Source organism: Octopus sinensis, linkage group LG3 (genome assembly GCF_006345805.1).
Source record: "Octopus sinensis linkage group LG3, ASM634580v1, whole genome shotgun sequence".
Lineage (NCBI taxonomy): Eukaryota > Metazoa > Mollusca > Cephalopoda > Octopoda > Octopodidae > Octopus > Octopus sinensis.
The window spans coordinates 164557990-164576183 of NC_042999.1; the positions used below are offsets into that span (position 1 = coordinate 164557990).

Consider the following 18194-nt stretch of genomic DNA (forward strand, 5'->3'; position numbering starts at 1 on the left):
ACAACAACAACAATGATGGTGATGATGATGATGATGATGATGATGATGGGGGCACAGAAGCTACTCCCTAACCCAGTTTGTGGAAACAATTCTTTTTAGAACTGATGTCACGACAAAGACACCCAGCTTGCCACTCCCCCCCTTTTAGCAGACAAAACATCATGAGGTGCAGCATCTATTATGAACTGTGAGAAAGCTATATGAAAGATGTCTTAGCTGCAGGTAGTTCTGTCAGATCTTAGAATCACAAGAAATGATATTGGAGTGGAAAGGGTAATGATACAATTTTCCTTACACAACATGGAAAACTGGATGGTTAATTCACAATAATGAAAATTATGCTGAATCACAAAGGTTGTTTATTATGTTATGATGTAGCAATCACTCTTATAAAGCATCTCACACACAGATATGTGTAATGATGCAGTAATCACTTGCCTAAGATGTAATAATCTGGTCATAATTCAACTAAGAGACACAGATGCCATTATCTAATTAAAGGGGAAGTCATCGAATTTATTCCATATTACTGAATAGTGTGACTGGACTGCAGAGTGTGAGTATTTATATGCATCTAAAAATGTTAACCTTCGCTGTTCTATTCACAGAGATCAATAATTTCAATGAATTGATTTGGCAATTGTCCCTGCCACCTCAGCATCACTCCATTGTGTCCATCCTCCAAAGGGAATATAACAACTGAGAAGAGCGAGGGAGAGAGAGAAAGAGAGAGAACAAGTGATATTAGAGGAGGGAGTAACATAAGAGAGAGTGATAGATGACAAAGAGGATGGGTGAGAGTGGGAGTGATGAATATCAATAATGTGTGATGGGAGAGAAAGAGAGTGATGGCTGGCAATGAAGAAAAGTCAGCGGAATGGAGAGGGGTACTAAATATGGACTGATCCAATGTGATGTCATCCCTTGTTACACAGGTGACATGATGGGAGACAAAGTGATAGCAGGGAGGTATAGGGACATAGAAGAAATAGTAAATGAAGAAAAGGTGAGGAGACTTAATATCAATGCAAGGCTAAAGGCAGTGAGCGGGCAGAACTGTTAGCATGCCAGGCAAAATGTTTAGCAGCATTTTGTCCGTCTTTACAATCTGAGTTCAAATTCTGTTGAGGTTGATTTTGCTTTTCATCCTTTTGAGGTCAATAAAATAAATATCAGTTGAGTGCTGGGGGTTGATGTAATCAACTTAACCCCTTTCCTGAAATTGCTGGCCTTGCACCAAAATTTGAATTCATTAAGAATGCAAAGGTCAAAAGAAACCCAAATGTAGGTATCATCCATCTCTACCCCTATTACCATCGTCCTTTTTACAATTGTCCTTTTTCTGTTTTTCTTAAGTTTGCATGGATTGGATGGGTCTTCCAAGCACAGTGCCTCATCACAAGTCGCATTTCCCCACTTTGTTACAACTACCTGAAAGTTACCATTCTGCAATTGCTAGAGATCAATCTTCCCCTCTTTGCTGCGTGTCTTCTTTAGTCTCCCGTTTCTAAAAGTTACATTCACTTTGAGTGCTCAGCACTTCTATATACAACTTAGCCTCCAAAAGCAACACATGTCAGCACTAGTATAGTCCTCTCTCTTCTGCACATTCTCTCTCTCTCTCTCCATATATATATATACATACACACACACACATATACACACACACACACAACAAGCATATAACACAACTGTGTATGTGAGGTGTGCATGGATGAGTGTTGTAAACATACTCTGTCAAGGATTCCCAGCAGTCTCCCTATGCATGAACTAATATCCTCAACACCTCGATATCCACACCAACAGTCTATGATAATCTATGGTGATTGAATATCAGCAAGAATGTAACTGGGAAGCTTAGCTTTCTCTTTAGGAATGGAAATTATTCTACCTTAACCAAAGGCTGAATGGTTATAGAGTTCAAGTTAGATTCTCATCACAGTGTTGCTTTCATACATGGAATAGCGCTGCAAACAGTCTAAACCAGTGGTTCCCAAAGTGGGTGGTATTGCTCACCTGGGGGTGGTGGAGAGTTGATGAAAAATGGGGTGATAGCAGGGTAACCAAAAGGGGCGATTCATGTAAAAACAATGAAATAAGGGTTAAGTTTTATTTGTGAAATACAGTTGCTTTAAACTTGCTTCAGAAAGAGGTTTATCTTTGTTATGGTTAGTTGGAGTAGGAACGCTAGGAATGTAGTCTGGGTGTCAAGGGGGAAGCAACCTGAAAAAGTTTGGGAATCACTGGCCTAAACCACATCCAAAAGAAGGCCAACAGGCTGGTTAACAAATACAATGCAAGCTCTAACCCATTGACATACTGTGATCTCTCCCTGTTTTGGCTACCCCCACTGAACCAGCCCAAATCTGCTTGGTACAGCCATTTAAAAGAGGTTATATTATTCTGCTATAGATGTCTCTTTTACCAGACTCTTCTTTTACATCTCTTCAATTTTATCTCTCAGAATCACAGACCTTTGGTATCTTCTGTTTATGATTTCTACAGGAATTGCAGTTACTGACTATATTAACCTTACTAATCTGGGAAGTCCAATGAAGGCAATGGTAATAGTCTTCTTTTCCTAAGATTATATGAAAAATAGAATTATTCTTTAAAAAATTTTGGTTTTCTGGTGCCAACACAATTTTTACAAGTTTGGCAAAATGTGTACAGGCAACATATTTGAGTTGAATTGCTTAAGTAGAGATAATTTCTTCATAAATATAGATTTTTTTGATGTCTATGGCTATAAAAAAGGTGACAAGCAGGCAGAATTGTAAGCACACCAGACAAAATGTTTAGCAACATTTCTTCTGGCTCTTTATGTTCTGAGTGTCAAATTCCGCTGAAGTCAACTTTGCCTTTCAACACTTGGCAGGGTTGATAAAATGAAGTACCAGCCAAGTACTGGGGTTGATGTCATCAACTTGTCCCCTCCCCATAAAATTGCAGACCTCAAACCCTGCAGTGGTCTGGCATCCCATTCAGGGTACGTTGTGATCTTCATCACTTATATGCCATGGAAACCAGACAACCAGCCTTATGAATCCTAGGGCTCAAAAAATAATCTTTTTAAAAATGTGTGAGTGAAAGAGAGAGAATGAGGAGTAGGAGAAATTGATGAAGAGGGAGAAAAAAAAGAGGATGTGTGAAAACAAAGAGAGGGTGGGGGAAGAAAAAAGATTGAGAGATCAGAGTTAGGAAAGATATAAAAGGAGGAGGTAGATACTAAGACTTTTTCCCTGCCTCTCAAAGCTATATCACTTCTTCATTCTAGATATGTCACATCCACTTCTTTACTCGTGTTTTTTGGACAACACCTTTCAAAATAGTTTTGTCATTTCACTTATATCATTCATTTATATCACATGTTCAAACCAGCACAGCTGTCTTACTTCCACTCATTGGACAGAAGACATTCTGCTGTTTTAATCAATTCTGGTTCATATCCAATAAATCAATGGAGAACTGCAGATTCTATGAGAACTGTCGTTCCTTCAAAAATTTAATTAGTCACACACATCATCAATCATTAATTTTAAAGTTGATATTTTTGAAGTAAGATGAGTCTAGGGTACAGTACAATGCACTGCCACGTGATGCTGGGTTATCTCTTCTCGTAAGCCCAACGGTCTGAGATCTGAACTTACCACTTCAGTCTATGTCTTTCATGATCCTCCTCTCTCATGAATCCTTTATATCAGTGCTTCTTAACCGGGGTCCATATAAGATTTTTGGGGGTCCATGCAGCAAAATAGTAAATTAGGGATCCACTATAGTATTTTAAGAACTCCTGAAAAAATTTTGCTTTCGATGTATTACAAGAGACAGTTACGTTTCTTTCTCTGATATTTTACAAAGTTCAACATACATAAGTTAAATTTATGTAAAAGAAAATAGGAATTTTGAAAGCAGGTTCTATAAACATAGTCTTTAAACATCAAATAGCTTGGGTGGGGGTCGGGGCACACTAGAATAGAATTGTAATCAAAGGAGTCCATAGATAAAAAATGGTTGAAAACCCCTACTTTATATCAACAGTTCCCATTTTTTTCTGCTCCAAGAACCAGTTTCATACAAGATAATTTTTCTATGAACTGGCTGATCATGTACATAAAACACAGTAAAGTGCTTGGTATATAATTTAATTATTACATGTACACACACACACACATATATATGTATGTGTGTGTGCGTGTGTATATAAATATATATATATATATATATATAATGCAAAAAACACTTTGCAGGCTGTGATAGTCAATAAAATAGAAATCAAAATTAAAAATTTATTCTTTCTGTGCGGTCTAATACCAGAGAATCCACAGCCTCGTAATGGTCTGTGGCCTGGTGGTTTGAAACCCCTACATGATATGATATTTCTACAAACCACTCTGTCCATTCATACCACATACAGATAACATGGCAGTTACCTCTCATTCATACGTTAATTGATGCTTAAAATGACAAACTGCTTTCACAGGTTACTTGAAATCAACCTGTAATGTAGCCTAATAGTTCTCTTACACATCATTGTGTGTGTGTGTGTGTGTGTGTGTGTGTGTGTGTGTAAACAGATAGGATGTAAAAACAGAAGAGTACTCAATATATAGTGTGGAGTTTATCTATTCATATGAAGTCACTGAAAACTCTATCTCCTCTCTATCACATGATTGGAGTCAATTATGGAGTCAGCCAGGAAATTTCTGCTGAAAACCTGAACATTTTAATGAAGATTGTTCCCTGTATTTGCCTGATCTATCTCTCTGTGATTTCATGATGTATTCCAAAATGAAGTTGTAGTTGAAAGGTGACAGGAACTTCGAGATAGTAGATGAATGACAAACAGAATCCATTAGACAGGGCTTTGACAGTATATACATTCTTAAGGAGACTATTTGGAAGGCAGTGATACCAGAATATAAATCATAAATAAAATCTATTATTTATATATGGAGTACAGGTATCCTTATAGTATAAGTACTATGTTTGCCTATTATTTAGCCCATGCCTTTCCTTGTTTCACAAATAATTTTTTAGCCTTTTAACAAAAGTAGGATAGGCTATTTCTACAAATGTTCAAATTAGCAGGATATCACACTTCAATTTGATGCTAGCAATGAGAATTATTCTTAAGACTAATTATCAGTGACAACACTGAGTTGAAGTAGGATATTTCACGAAGGTGGAAATTAGTAGACATAGTCTATCCTACTAACACTAGATGGTTGAAACATTATCTGCGAAAGAAGTGAGACACTTGTGAAAATTGAAGAGGACAGCTGAATGGTAGACAAACAGGTATTAGAACTCAATTTCAGAAACTTCAATTGCAGGTCACTCAAAATTTGTACCAACTGACTTCAGCACTGAGTGGAGAAAAGTGGATTAGCTCACTACTGTGAATGAATCTACAACTGAGAGAAGCAAGTGAGTGATAAGAGCAGAGTACAAACTGCTAATAATAGGACATTCCACCCAGACACCACATGTCAGCAGCCAACCAATCAAGCAACAAAGCAAACAAAGCAAACATGCATGCAAAATTTTGCAGTATGACTATGCATGCTCTAGTAAATAAAGCCAGGAGTCTGAATGGAAGACCAAGTTGATTACATGCAAATACAATGGTGTCACTGCTCCAAATATACTGAGATGTGTTTTTGACACCTGATAATATGACCATTACAACCTGATATGCATTCATAAGGGTTCCACATCCCCAAATACAGTGAAGCTGAAAGACAAATGCATGAGCCAATCATCAAACACTACATCAAACTGACCAATCATCAAACACTACATCCTACATAACCAAAGCAAGGAAATTTACACTACTCACTGCAGAGAAATATGATATAATAACCCAGCAACCAATATTTTAAACAAAAGAATGAAAGTAATATCCAAATGCCATCACACAAACATTACTAGACAAAATATAATAATTCAATTAAACCCAATTAAATGCAAAACTTGCAGCAGCATCTGTAGACCTAATAGAAGTTTACAATACAAGCTCTTTCATCTCACAGAGCACCAACAATGATTCCATTACCAATCTTTCTTCATTGAAACACCATCCAAAACCACAGAGCTAGTATAACATCTGAAGTCATTTTTGATTTGTGTTCACCAAAAGACATCTTGAACATACTGAGAGTTATGTCCCTCACACGTAATTCTCTGATTATAAGGATGGTGTTACTGCATCATGCAGAGATATCCTAGAAAGGAAAGGTCATTTAACTAATCTGGCAATGTCTGACATGCAGAGGAAAGAGATGTGCTGTCTCTCCTCTGTTTTTTGCTTTCGTACTATGACCTATGCTCATTGAAACTGGCTGATCTTGAGCCATTTTACTCAAATACTTATGACTCAGTTGTCTCTCTCTCATTTTTGTCACCTATATCACACCCCTCAAAACACACATACACATGCGCACGCACACGCACACAAACACAGTAAGTTCCATACCAACCACTATTCCCAGTTCTTCTTCTCCAGAGTGTTTGCTTTCTGAAATTCACCCTTTGCACACATTTTCTCTGCAGTTATCAACTTGCAATCATTCAAGAGGAATGTTAACTACACTGATGTGACCACTTGCATTGGCCTTTCTTTTTTCAGATCAAGTCAATAAGAAAATATAAACGCACAGACAAAAACAACAATATCTTAATGTGCAAAAATAGTGGCAAAGCAAACTAAACATCATCCTTAGGTAATAATATTCAGAGGTAATATTTTTCAGCAATATGTAACCATTATGATCTATCAATGCAAATGTCTTCTAATCCTTAAGGAACTCATGGAGCTAGCTTCATGGTAAGAATCAGATGAAAGATACATCTTCCCTAGAATAGGTTATTAACATATTTCTCTCAGGTAACATTCCAAGATATTCTGGTACCTATTCTCAGCAGCTGGATGGACTTAGACAATGTAATATAAATGGTCTAAGAGCATTGGTTCTCAACTGAGGTTCATATGACCATTGGGGGCCCATGTAAGATATTGTTAAAACGTGTGTGTAATAAATTGGTTATATTTCCACAATACACTAATAGATGCCAATGAAGTAAAAATCTCAATCTTCCACACATCCAGGCTTGTCCTTTCAGGTGTCAGTGCCACTTAAAAAGCACCAAGACTAGTGGCACATAAAAAGAACCTAGCATACTCTGTTAAGTGGTTGGCATTGGGAAAGGCATCCAACCATAGAAACCATGCCTCAACAGACAACCCATGCCAGCATGGAAAGCAGACATTAAATGACAATGATGATAATGATGATGACACCACATATTTTGACAACTTTTATTATACATTTCCTAAAAATATTTAACTATAAAAATATAATGGGATTCTTTAAACATCAAATGGCTATGAGGGTCCAGTAGAGTAAAATAGGAATCAAAAGGGTCCATTGGTAAAAAATGGTTGGGAAGCCCCGGTCTAAGGGTTTAGCCCAGATTCACACAATAAAAAGCCAACAGCAAATTTGATTTCCTCATCTCCAAAAGCAGGTGAAATTCTATCTTATCCATTGAGTTCTCTCATCTGTACATTGGGTTCTATCTGAATAATAGTTTATTACAGCATTATGTGCTATTTCCTGTGAGCATGTTGTGAGGGTATGTGTGCATGTATGTGCAGTAGTACATTATGCAGCTTTGCAGAAATATTGATCTTTTTTCAATTCCTCAGCCCCTCTCCTCCCTCTATCACCCTTGCTACACTACTACTACTGCCACCACCACCTTGACAACTGCAAGCATTACTTCAACCAAAGCCATTATAATCGCTGCCACAACCATTACCACCACTTATCACAATGACTGTTACAGCCATCACCACAGCCATCACTACACCATCACAATACCATCATCCCCCTCAACATCACCCCAGTAACCACCACTGCCACCACCACCACCACCACCACCACCACCACCGCCACCACTTGCCTTTCCCAACGGACCAATGAATTATTTCTATTAATAAAGGGGAGTTAGCTGAGCCTAAGTCCTGAGGGTACATCTTAATTGAAAGCTAATATGTCTTGCTTTTCTCTGCTACACAGTATACTGTAGCTACTGCTACTATCCCCTATTTAAGTACATAATAGGCAGGTTACACATGAATACAGAACAGCCTGGAATTATATTTAGAAAAGAAAACAAAAACAAAAACAAACAGAAAAAAAATCTAGAAATTAAAGAAAAGAAAAACAAAAACAAACAGAAAAAAAATCTAGAAATTAAAGAAAAGAATAACAAAGATATAAATATTGAAATTTGAGAAAAATAACAATTTCTAGAAAAAGAAAGGAGAAAGATGAATGTGTGCATTATATTTTAGAATTGTCATAGTTCAAGATGGTATTTAATGAAGATCAATGTAAAAAGGCTAATAAGAAAGAAGAACAATATTAATTAATGTTAGTAGCAGTGATAGTTGTGGTGTTAGTTATGGTTTAGGGAGTGAAGAGAAGGAAGTGGTGAACAATGTATAGCAGGAGTTTAGTTCCTGGCAAACTGAGGCCATGATGTCATTTCAGTCCATGGTTTTAACGATTTTTAATTCACTCATGCCATTAATAGATGTTTGAAAAAAGGCATAAATGTCACAACGCACCCTTTCCCCAATCACTTAAAGCGTAGGGCTAGGAGTCTTTGAAGAAGTTAGTGAATGTCAAATCAAAATGTAACTCGTAATTAAGAGAGCGATGAGGCTGGTGGAGTCAAAGACCAGCTGCAGTAAGCATAAACATCTTTGAATATACAGAACCAGCCAATCCTGTGTAACACGGAACTGATGTACCTACAGCATGACATAAATGTTTGCCATTTCCTAAAATTGTTCTAAGAGACTGAATTCTTTGACATTTTCTGCAGGTCAAGTTCACAGAAACTAATTCAAATATATCCAAGGAATAGGCCAAGGCTAAGCCAATAAAAGAGCCTCAATGAGCTAATGATGCAGTCTCTACAGAGTAAGAGCACTAGAAATAGCAGCTGAATCCTAATCTAAGGTCTTAAACAAGGAAACAAACATGAAATAAGGTAGTTCTGGATATACTATGTATGAAAAAGAAAAACTAAAAAACACTGTTTACTAACTAGTTATCTTTGATCAGAGATTTGCTTGATCAGATATAACTGGAGACTACACAACACAAACTATCATCATCATCATCATTTAGTATCCAGTTTCCAGGCTGACATGGGAAAGACAGTTTGACTGGAGCTGGTAAACTGGTGAGCTCCACAAGGCTCCAGGCTGTTTTGGCTTGGGTTTTATGACTGGATGCCCTTCCTAACACAAATCTGTGTACTGAGTGTTTTTTGTGTGCCACCAGCACAGGTGCTTCCTACACGTCACTGGCACAGGTGCCCTTCATGTGTCACTGGCACTGGCACTGGGCATAAAACTATGATTTCACTTAGCTTGAGATGTCTTCTCAAGCACAGCAAATTGCCAAAAGTCTCAGTCACTTCTCATCAAAGATGAAAAATAATTGGTTGTTGTTGTTGTTGTTGTTTAACCCCAGGTTAGAGTATCAACTGAGTAAGTCTATGATCAAAGACTTTTCAGCTATGACAATCTGCCATTTTTAAGATTAGTGTATCTAGGACTACATTAACCAAAATCTTTTTCCTAGGCTTGTTGTCTATAAAAGTAGTGGGTCCAGCAAACCACTGGGTTGGTGGAGCACCACTAAATACTGTGGATTGAATGTAAGACCCATCTTTATTTATTGTATGTTGGGTATTTAGAATCATCCTAATGAAGACAATCACTCTCAAAGCTTTTTCAAACACACTCCCTCTCCTTACACCCACACATGTGTATGAATGTATATCCATGGTAAGATTTTCTTTCAGCACAAAAAAGCCAACAAAACACTTGCCTATAAAGAAATGTTCTCCATGCATGTATGTATGTATGTATGTATGTATGTATGTATGTATGTATGTATGTATGAATGAATGCATGTATGCGTGTATGTGTGTGTGTATACGTGTGTGTGTGTGTGTGTACAATAGTAAATTTTTACCTCTGCATGATGCCTATTTAAATGTAAATGGACTGAGAAAGTAGAGTTAAGAGTTACCTGGCACTGATGACAAAATATTAGCATATAGTCCAATAAAGCATACTGCTGAATAAACCAGCTGTCACAGTCACACTGGTTACACACTTGATATTATGTTAGATCCATAGTAATTATCTAAATTAGTAGATCAAAAGTTTACATTTGTTACTTAGCATTTCAGGTGACCCACCCACCTTAAGGTTTTTGGAGAAACTTTTTAAAAACATTAAGAGCCATCTAAACATTCGAAGATACAATGTTTTATCAAGAATAGGAAGGTAAAATCAATATCAATCTTCGCAGGTTGATATTGATTTCATTTACTAATGATTGCTTAGTTGAGTGGGTTAGGGTTATCGGATAAGTTAAGGTGACCTGTTGTCTTTAATAATTTTCAAAACTCTTTCTCCGTTGTTGCTTTCATGTATTGCTTCATTAGCACAAGTCAGCTCTGATCAAGCAGACATACACTAAAAAGCATTCCAGCCATGACCAATGCAAAGCAGGTGGAGGGTCTACATGGAGGATTCTTTAGTGGCTTTGTGGCATCCATTTTGTCTTTTTGGAGGATGTGCTGAAAAGTTCCTGGCTTTGGGTAAAAGAAAATACAGAAGGATCAATTAAGTATGATTTTATTAAATGTATTCCCCTCTCACATTCACACACTTTTTTGCAGCACTCCATCAATTTCTCTAAACCCTATAAAAGAACTCAGAAAGTTGGGCTTTGTGATGCCCTTAAAGCCAAGAACTTTTCAACAACTCCTTGTATGGTCTGATAATGTATTTCTACAGGTGAGTGTAAAACAATTGCTGTGAACAAGATCCAGAAGAAACTAGATTGGGATGTAAAAATCAAAATTTAATTATTGTTGTTCTACTCCCTATGGGTACAGATCCAGCAAACCTATGATTAAAAGTATATCAATTTAAACATCCAATCCTTAACTTAGGCAAAATGTACACAGTGTATCTAGGAGTACATTATCTGTTGCACATTGTCCTTTTTTAAGCTGGAGGATTGAAATTTCAAAGAGATTTGGCTGCTGCTTCCAATAGGCTGATTACCACATAGAAACCTCCACAGCTTGGTTTGTATAAAAATCAAGTGAAAGTTTGCAGTTCTACATTCAAATTTTTCTAGGTTTGGGCCATTTGACTTTTCACAGCTAAGTACAGGTGCACCTGATACAATCCGTTGAGTTGGTTTGTATAAAATAATAATGAAATAATGTACAAATATAACTTACTTTTAACAAACAGTTCATTCCTCTTGGATGTAATGTTGAGTTTAATACGACCTCGTCTTTCAGTGTGGTCGATGCCACACAGTTGTGGAACATTTTTTTGACATTTTTTATGTATGTTCATATCACATGCTGGTAGAAAAGAAAAAGAAATCAATATTAATAACGTTTATATGACAGAGAAAAGAAGACTGAAGTACAAGCTTAATTTAGACGATTTTGTCAAGAAATAAAATATTTGGAAAGTGTTTTATCTCTTCAAGAAGATCACTGTATTCTTATTATTACCACACTCTCACTGCTTAAGACTAAGACTTTTAATTCATGTGGGCAATATTCCAAGCAACACCATCACTTAATTTCTTCCTGTTGGGTCTTCTGAAAAAAAGAAGCTTGGATGGACTATGTTTCTCAGAAAGAAGGATTGATTAAGATCTAGAATAATGTTTTCAGGTGATTAGTTTCCCTTCAGTTAGTCCTAATATGATAAAATCAATTATAAAATTGCTTATTTTTTCATTTTAGTTAGCACGATAGAGAAATGTGTCTGACACCCAAACCGACAGATAAATAAATCAGATCACTTCTCTATTATTTCTCAAAGAATTGTAATTTAGTTTGAATTTTGCCTGATCTTAGTGTGCTGCTATAGTGGAAAGTGATTTATTTGTTAGAGCCTATTGGTATTGAAGATCATTGTATCCAGTGAAAGTCCCAATTCATTTGTGTATATATTCCACCTTATCCAATATGAAACTCATACCAGTATCATAAAGCTGATGATCCTTGTAGTCCGTCTTAGTCTCCATCTACTGTAAGACCATGTTTAGATTCATGTCTTTTGATTTTATATTTCATGTAAGGAGGAAGGACAGTGCCTGTAACTCTTTTTAAGCCCCACCTGCTAAACTAGGCAGAATGCATAAGTAGATTACTAAGGTTATGGTTCAGCTTCTAATTTTCAAAGATAATATTTGAGGGGTGAAATTTATTTGGAGAAAAAATTCTAAGTGGGGTCCATTTGTGGAAGGAAGAATGTATTGGCAAGAGACCTAGATTAGTCTTCAAGAGTTATTAATGGAGGAGAAGCACATGAAACAAGTGAGGTAGTATACAATTAATAAATTCAAAACAACAGAGATTTTATACATGGAAAGGACATGGGTCAGTACTGAGCAAGTGATTCAAGTGTGTAGAAGCATTTAATTCATTGCTTTTCTATTTCATCATCATCATCATCATCATCATCACTGTGTAAAAAAAGAGGCCAAGGAAAACATGGTACAAAGTGGTAAGGATTGAACTAAATAAGTAGAACCTCATGGAAAAGATGACAAAGAACTGTAATGAGTGGTGAAACCATAGTGTTGGAGGGGGCCCACCTACCCATATAAGCATGGCAAAAGACATTAAAATGGTAGTGGTGAAAGCAACTGGAATGATACTGTGTCTATGTCTGGATGTTTTGCTCACTGTATTTCCCTGTTAAGTCTTCATTTAATGTTTGATCTCTTTCTTACCCTCTTGTCAATTACTTCCTCTCTCTCTCTCTTATTCAGAGTACCATCTTCATGTGTAATGGCAAACTTCTTCACCACACAGCCATTCCTATGCATGGGCAATCTCATTTCACTGTTATATGTAATTCCTGTTTTCACACCATATTAATTCATTCATCCTTCTCTTCAATCTTTCCCCTTTCAGTAAAATTTTTCCATCTTCCTCTATTTATTCTCATATTTAGGAATCTTTCTGTTTTCTTTTTATATGATCTGCTAATATGCAAGATGTTATGGATGCAGTTTTTTATGTTCTAGCCATTCCAAATTTAAATTTAGTAGAAACATGTGAAGTGTGGTGTAACTATTAACATATTTCTGGTACATATATAGCAAATTCTCAGATTTTCTCAGACAATTCCTTACAAAATTTAATGTAATCTTTACTCTGTGATTATAAGATGGGCTAAATAGTTGCTATTCAGAAACATATTTTTCTGATAATTCACACCTCTATATAAGCTGAAAATTTAAAAAAAACCTTAAAAATATAGCATTAATTATGTATGTGTTAGTGGTTTAGTGAATAAGAGCATAACTACCCTTAATTTGGTAATAAAGGTTCTGATTTCAAATCTGTGCAGGTGTTATGTGCACACCCAGGAATGACATCTGATAATGACCAGAGATACAAAAGATTGAAATACAGTGTATGTAGATGGAGACATAAAAACACCATTTTATCTCTGGGACTCTTAGATCCTAGAATTTGAACTCCATATCCATGGTTGATCTCACATGCATAAACGTTTTACAGATATCAATGAGCTTTGATGAATATATCCACACATCTTACCAACCTTGTGTATAAATGTATATATATATATCTATAAACTAATTCTTCTGTGTATATATAACAGATGCCGTGGACTAGTGATATAAATGTATCCACAGATGTAACTAATCTTGCAAATATAAATGAAACATCTAAAGATGTTATTAACCTCTGGTCTAAACATATCTACAGATGTTGCTGACCAATTATATATACACATAACTGATGCTGTTGACCTCAAATTTAAACATCAATGAGATAATAAGACAACAAATAAACGAGACAAAATAAAAATAAAAATTTATGTCTAGAAAGACATAAAAAAGGTTTTAAACGTTTTATTGTCAATCACAAGTGGCTTAAAGTTAGTACAGGGATTATCTCTTGCTTGTGTATACTTCATTCAGTACAGCAAGAATTCTTTGAAGAGATTTACTTGCATGAGTTAAGCTCTTCTGTTAATCTGGCTAAAAACTATGTTGGAATATTAAATTCAAGAGTTTTCCCTGATTGCTTTTGATGTGTGTGTGTGTGTGTATGCATATATATATATATATTTATATGTATGTATGTATATATGTGTGTATGTGTGTTTATGTGTGTGTGTGTATATATATATATATATATGTATATGTGGTAAGTAGTTTACTTACCACTACATGGTTCTGGGTTCAGACCCACTGCGTGGCACCTTGGGCAAGTGACTTCTACTATAGCCCCAGGCCGACCAAAGCCTTGTAAGTGGATTTGGCAGACGGAAACTGAAAGAAACCCGTTGTATGTATGTATATATATATATATATAAATATGTGTGTGTGTGTGTGAATATGTATGCATGTGTATGTTTGTATGTCTGTGTTTGTCCCCACAACATTGCTTGACAACCGATGCTGGTGTGTTTACGTCCCTGTAACTTAGCAGTTCGGCAAAAGAGACCAATAGAATAAGTACTAGGCTTACAAAGACTAAGTCCTGGGGTCGATTTGCTCAACTAAAAGGCGGTGCTCCAGCATGGCTGCAGTCAAATGACAGAAACAAGTAAAAGAATAAAAGACTACATACATACATTTGTGTATTTATCAAAAAGTGGATATTAAAAGAGTGCAGATGATGCTGATGTGTAAGTATAAACATGTATATATATATATATATATATATATATACATATATGTGTGTGTGTGTGTGTGTGTATGTATATATATATCCAAGAGCAGAATAAAAGAGTGCTTTTATACACCGGAAGTCCAAATGTGACGTCTTCTCAAAGTAAATAACACAGTATTGTATCCTAATGTAATATCCATGTTAAGTTGGAGATAAAGATTATCTTCAGGTATTCATACTGCTTTTGTTACTATTAATTATTTTTTGAAAGTAATTTAGTTTATTTTTTTATTATAACATCATAAATTACGTAATACTTACACATGTTTCACTAGTGAATAATAGAATGTTGTGTAGTAATTGTTATGTAGGTGGTTGCATAATCACATTGAAATACCAGATCTTCAGAAGAAACTAGTAATTTAATCCATTGTTATTTACCAACCTCAGTTAGTTGACAGTGATCTGGCATTGTGTGGTTATCTAAATTATAGTCATCTATATTATGATTACACCTCTATTATAGTCATCTATACAGCAATTACCAAACAACATACTAGTATTCACTTGTGAAACATGCAAAATATGATGTAATTCATTATGTTATAATATAAACTAAATTTCCTGATTTATTCTGCTCTTGGATGTACATTGTAAATTACTCAAATGTATATAATGTCAAAACAACATCAGAGGACAGATTATGTTTAATACTTGACTGAGATTTGGAGATACATAGATTTACATAGAGTTCTAAGCATTGATTAGCCATTATGCTGCCTCATTCAAAATAAGTTTTAAACACGTGTGTGTGTGCATGCATGTATGTGTGAGTGTATGTGTATATGTAAGTATGTATTATGTTGATGGATCTTTATGTCAGTCTCTATAATTTTTTTGACATTCTACATTAAGTGGTTGTTGAATTCATGTGGAATTCCATGAACACATACACCCTTAACATAATTTTCAGGCAGAATCAGTCTGACAGTGTATGTGTGTGTATGTATATAGGGGGAGAATTCACAAAAAAACAAAAGATGAAGACAGGTGGTATAGACAACAAACAGATGTTTTAGTTTAACACTCGGGAAGTGAAAAAGTCTTCAACGTTTCAAGCCTACACTCTTCCACTGAAAGGGAAGTCTATATATGTATGTGTGTGTATATATATATATGTATGTGTGTGTGTATATATATATTTATATATATATATCTTTATATATAAAAGAGAGGTTGTGTGCTGTCTGTCTCCTATGATTTAGATTCCTAACTACTCCCACATTTTGCGGTGCAGTGTAACCAAAAGCGGGTAACTTATAGTCGTGATTCACATCGAGCCCTTCTGGGTATTAGCGCACGTCTACGATGAGTCTACGATTTAAAAAAAACTTTACTTTGCTATTATATAAGGGAAGTAACTCTCTAAAAATGTATTATTAAATCTCAGAACGTAAAAAGCTACAGTAACACCCCCCCTTTGTGGTTAGCCATATTGAGATGGCTATTATACTTTACATCTCTAAAAATGCTTATATAGTTATTTCCCTTACAAACCTGAGCAACGCCGGGCGATACTGCTAGTATATATATATATATAGAGAGAGAGAGAGAGAGAGATAGTGTGTGTGTATATATCTATTATTGTGAGTGTATGAGTATAGATATATATGTGTGTGTGTGCGTTTATAAATATATATATATATATATATATATATATATATACACACACACACACACACAATCCATCCTACCACCTTCTATACAGCTTCTGTCTTCCTGATTTCACTCACAAAGTATCGGTTGACACAAAGTTATATAAAATGACATTTACCAGAGATCCCATGCATTGAAACTTGGATCCTATAGTTGCTAAGTGAATTTCTTAACCAATCAGGAATACTGCACTCACTACCCACAACGCCACCGCCCTACATATATTCATTTGCTTACTTTTTGAGAAATATGAAGAAAAGGAGGAGATGGTGCTGCCACCACCATCAGCATCACTAGCTGTAGCAGCATTATTACTTATTGTTATTGATGTTATTATCTCAGAGAATTTGTAGCAAAGTACGGCAACTGTCAAAATACATCGCAAATCTAGTTTCATTCATTTTTGTCCAATGTTGAAAATTTTATCAGTTTAGCTTCACCAAAATATGCATAAGTGACAGAAAATGTTGATTCACTAGATTTGTACCAATACTAATCATCACAATTATTATCTGAATCCTCATTTGTCATCATCATCATCACCGTCAATATTAACCCTTCAGCATTCAAACTGACCATATCCAGCCAAAATATTTTACCTATTTTATGTTCAATCTAACTAGATCAGACCATTTACACCTATCTTACAATGTCATTCTGAAACTAAACAATCAAAGTCTCAAAGCGACAATATAATGTATGATTAATTAGAAACAATGTGAATAAATAAGTATTATATTTGACAGAGAAATCTGAATCCTAAAGGGTTAATAGAGTAGCAGAAGGCTGAGTCAGCGTGTAACAGTTTGGTAAAATTGTTGATTGACTTCTTAATTTGGAGAGCTGTGTTCATTATCTTATACTGGAAATACTCATTGCATTGGTTTCAAATATTGGCACAAGACTAGCAATTTCGGTGGAGGGGATAAGTTGATTACATTGACCTCAGTGTGCAACTGGTACTTCTTTTATCAAACCCAAAAGGATGAAAAGTAAAGTATACCCTGGTGGCATTTAAATTCAGAATGTAAAGTCAGAAGAAATACTGCTAAGCATTTTGTCTGGCATGGTAATGGTTCTGTCAGTTAATTACCTTTAAAATACTCCTAATTATTAATGTGAGATATTGAGCATATGTATCAGGTCATCCCATAAGTTCTGTCCAATTTTACCTTAGTTAAAATTGAATGAAATTTAATAGTATTTTAGAATGTCTAATGGAATTAAAAATTATTTTCATGCATTTGTGTACATTCAAACTAATTAAATATTATTTTACAGAATAATAGAATTAAACTTTCTTTGATTAAAACCCTTTCTAACATGGAAGTATCCAAAGAGTATTTGAGGCACATAATGCTTTATGAGTACAAAAAAGGAAACTCTGCAGCCGAAGCGACTCGAAGCATACACTCAGTTTATGGGAAAGAATGCTTGAATGAAAGAACTTGCAGAAGATGGTTTGCAAAATTCAGAAGTGGAGATTTCACCCTTGAAGATGAAGATCAAACAGGATGTCCAGTTGAGTTTGATGATAAGCTCCTTGAAGCATTACTTGAACAAAATCCTGCATTATCAGTTGAAGAATTGGCAATAAAGCTTAGTTCAAACCATATAACTGTTCATCGTCATTTTCAACAACTTGGAAAGGTTCCTAAACTTGAAGAATAGGTGCCTCATGAATTGTCTGAAAG

General features: G+C 35.4%; 1 protein-coding gene across 4 annotated transcripts in view; it reads right to left on the reverse strand.

The window, feature by feature from the left end:
• The window catches only part of LOC115209909 (calcium-dependent protein kinase C), a 385995-nt gene that overhangs the window by 114622 nt on the left and 253179 nt on the right, over nucleotides 1–18194 (reverse strand). For all 4 annotated transcript variants that reach the window (XM_029778506.2, XM_029778507.2, XM_029778504.2 and 1 more), the window contains exon 5: nucleotides 11350–11478. In XM_029778506.2, the coding sequence (XP_029634366.1) occupies nucleotides 11350–11478 (129 nt within the window). The remainder of the gene's footprint in view (nucleotides 1–11349; nucleotides 11479–18194) is intronic.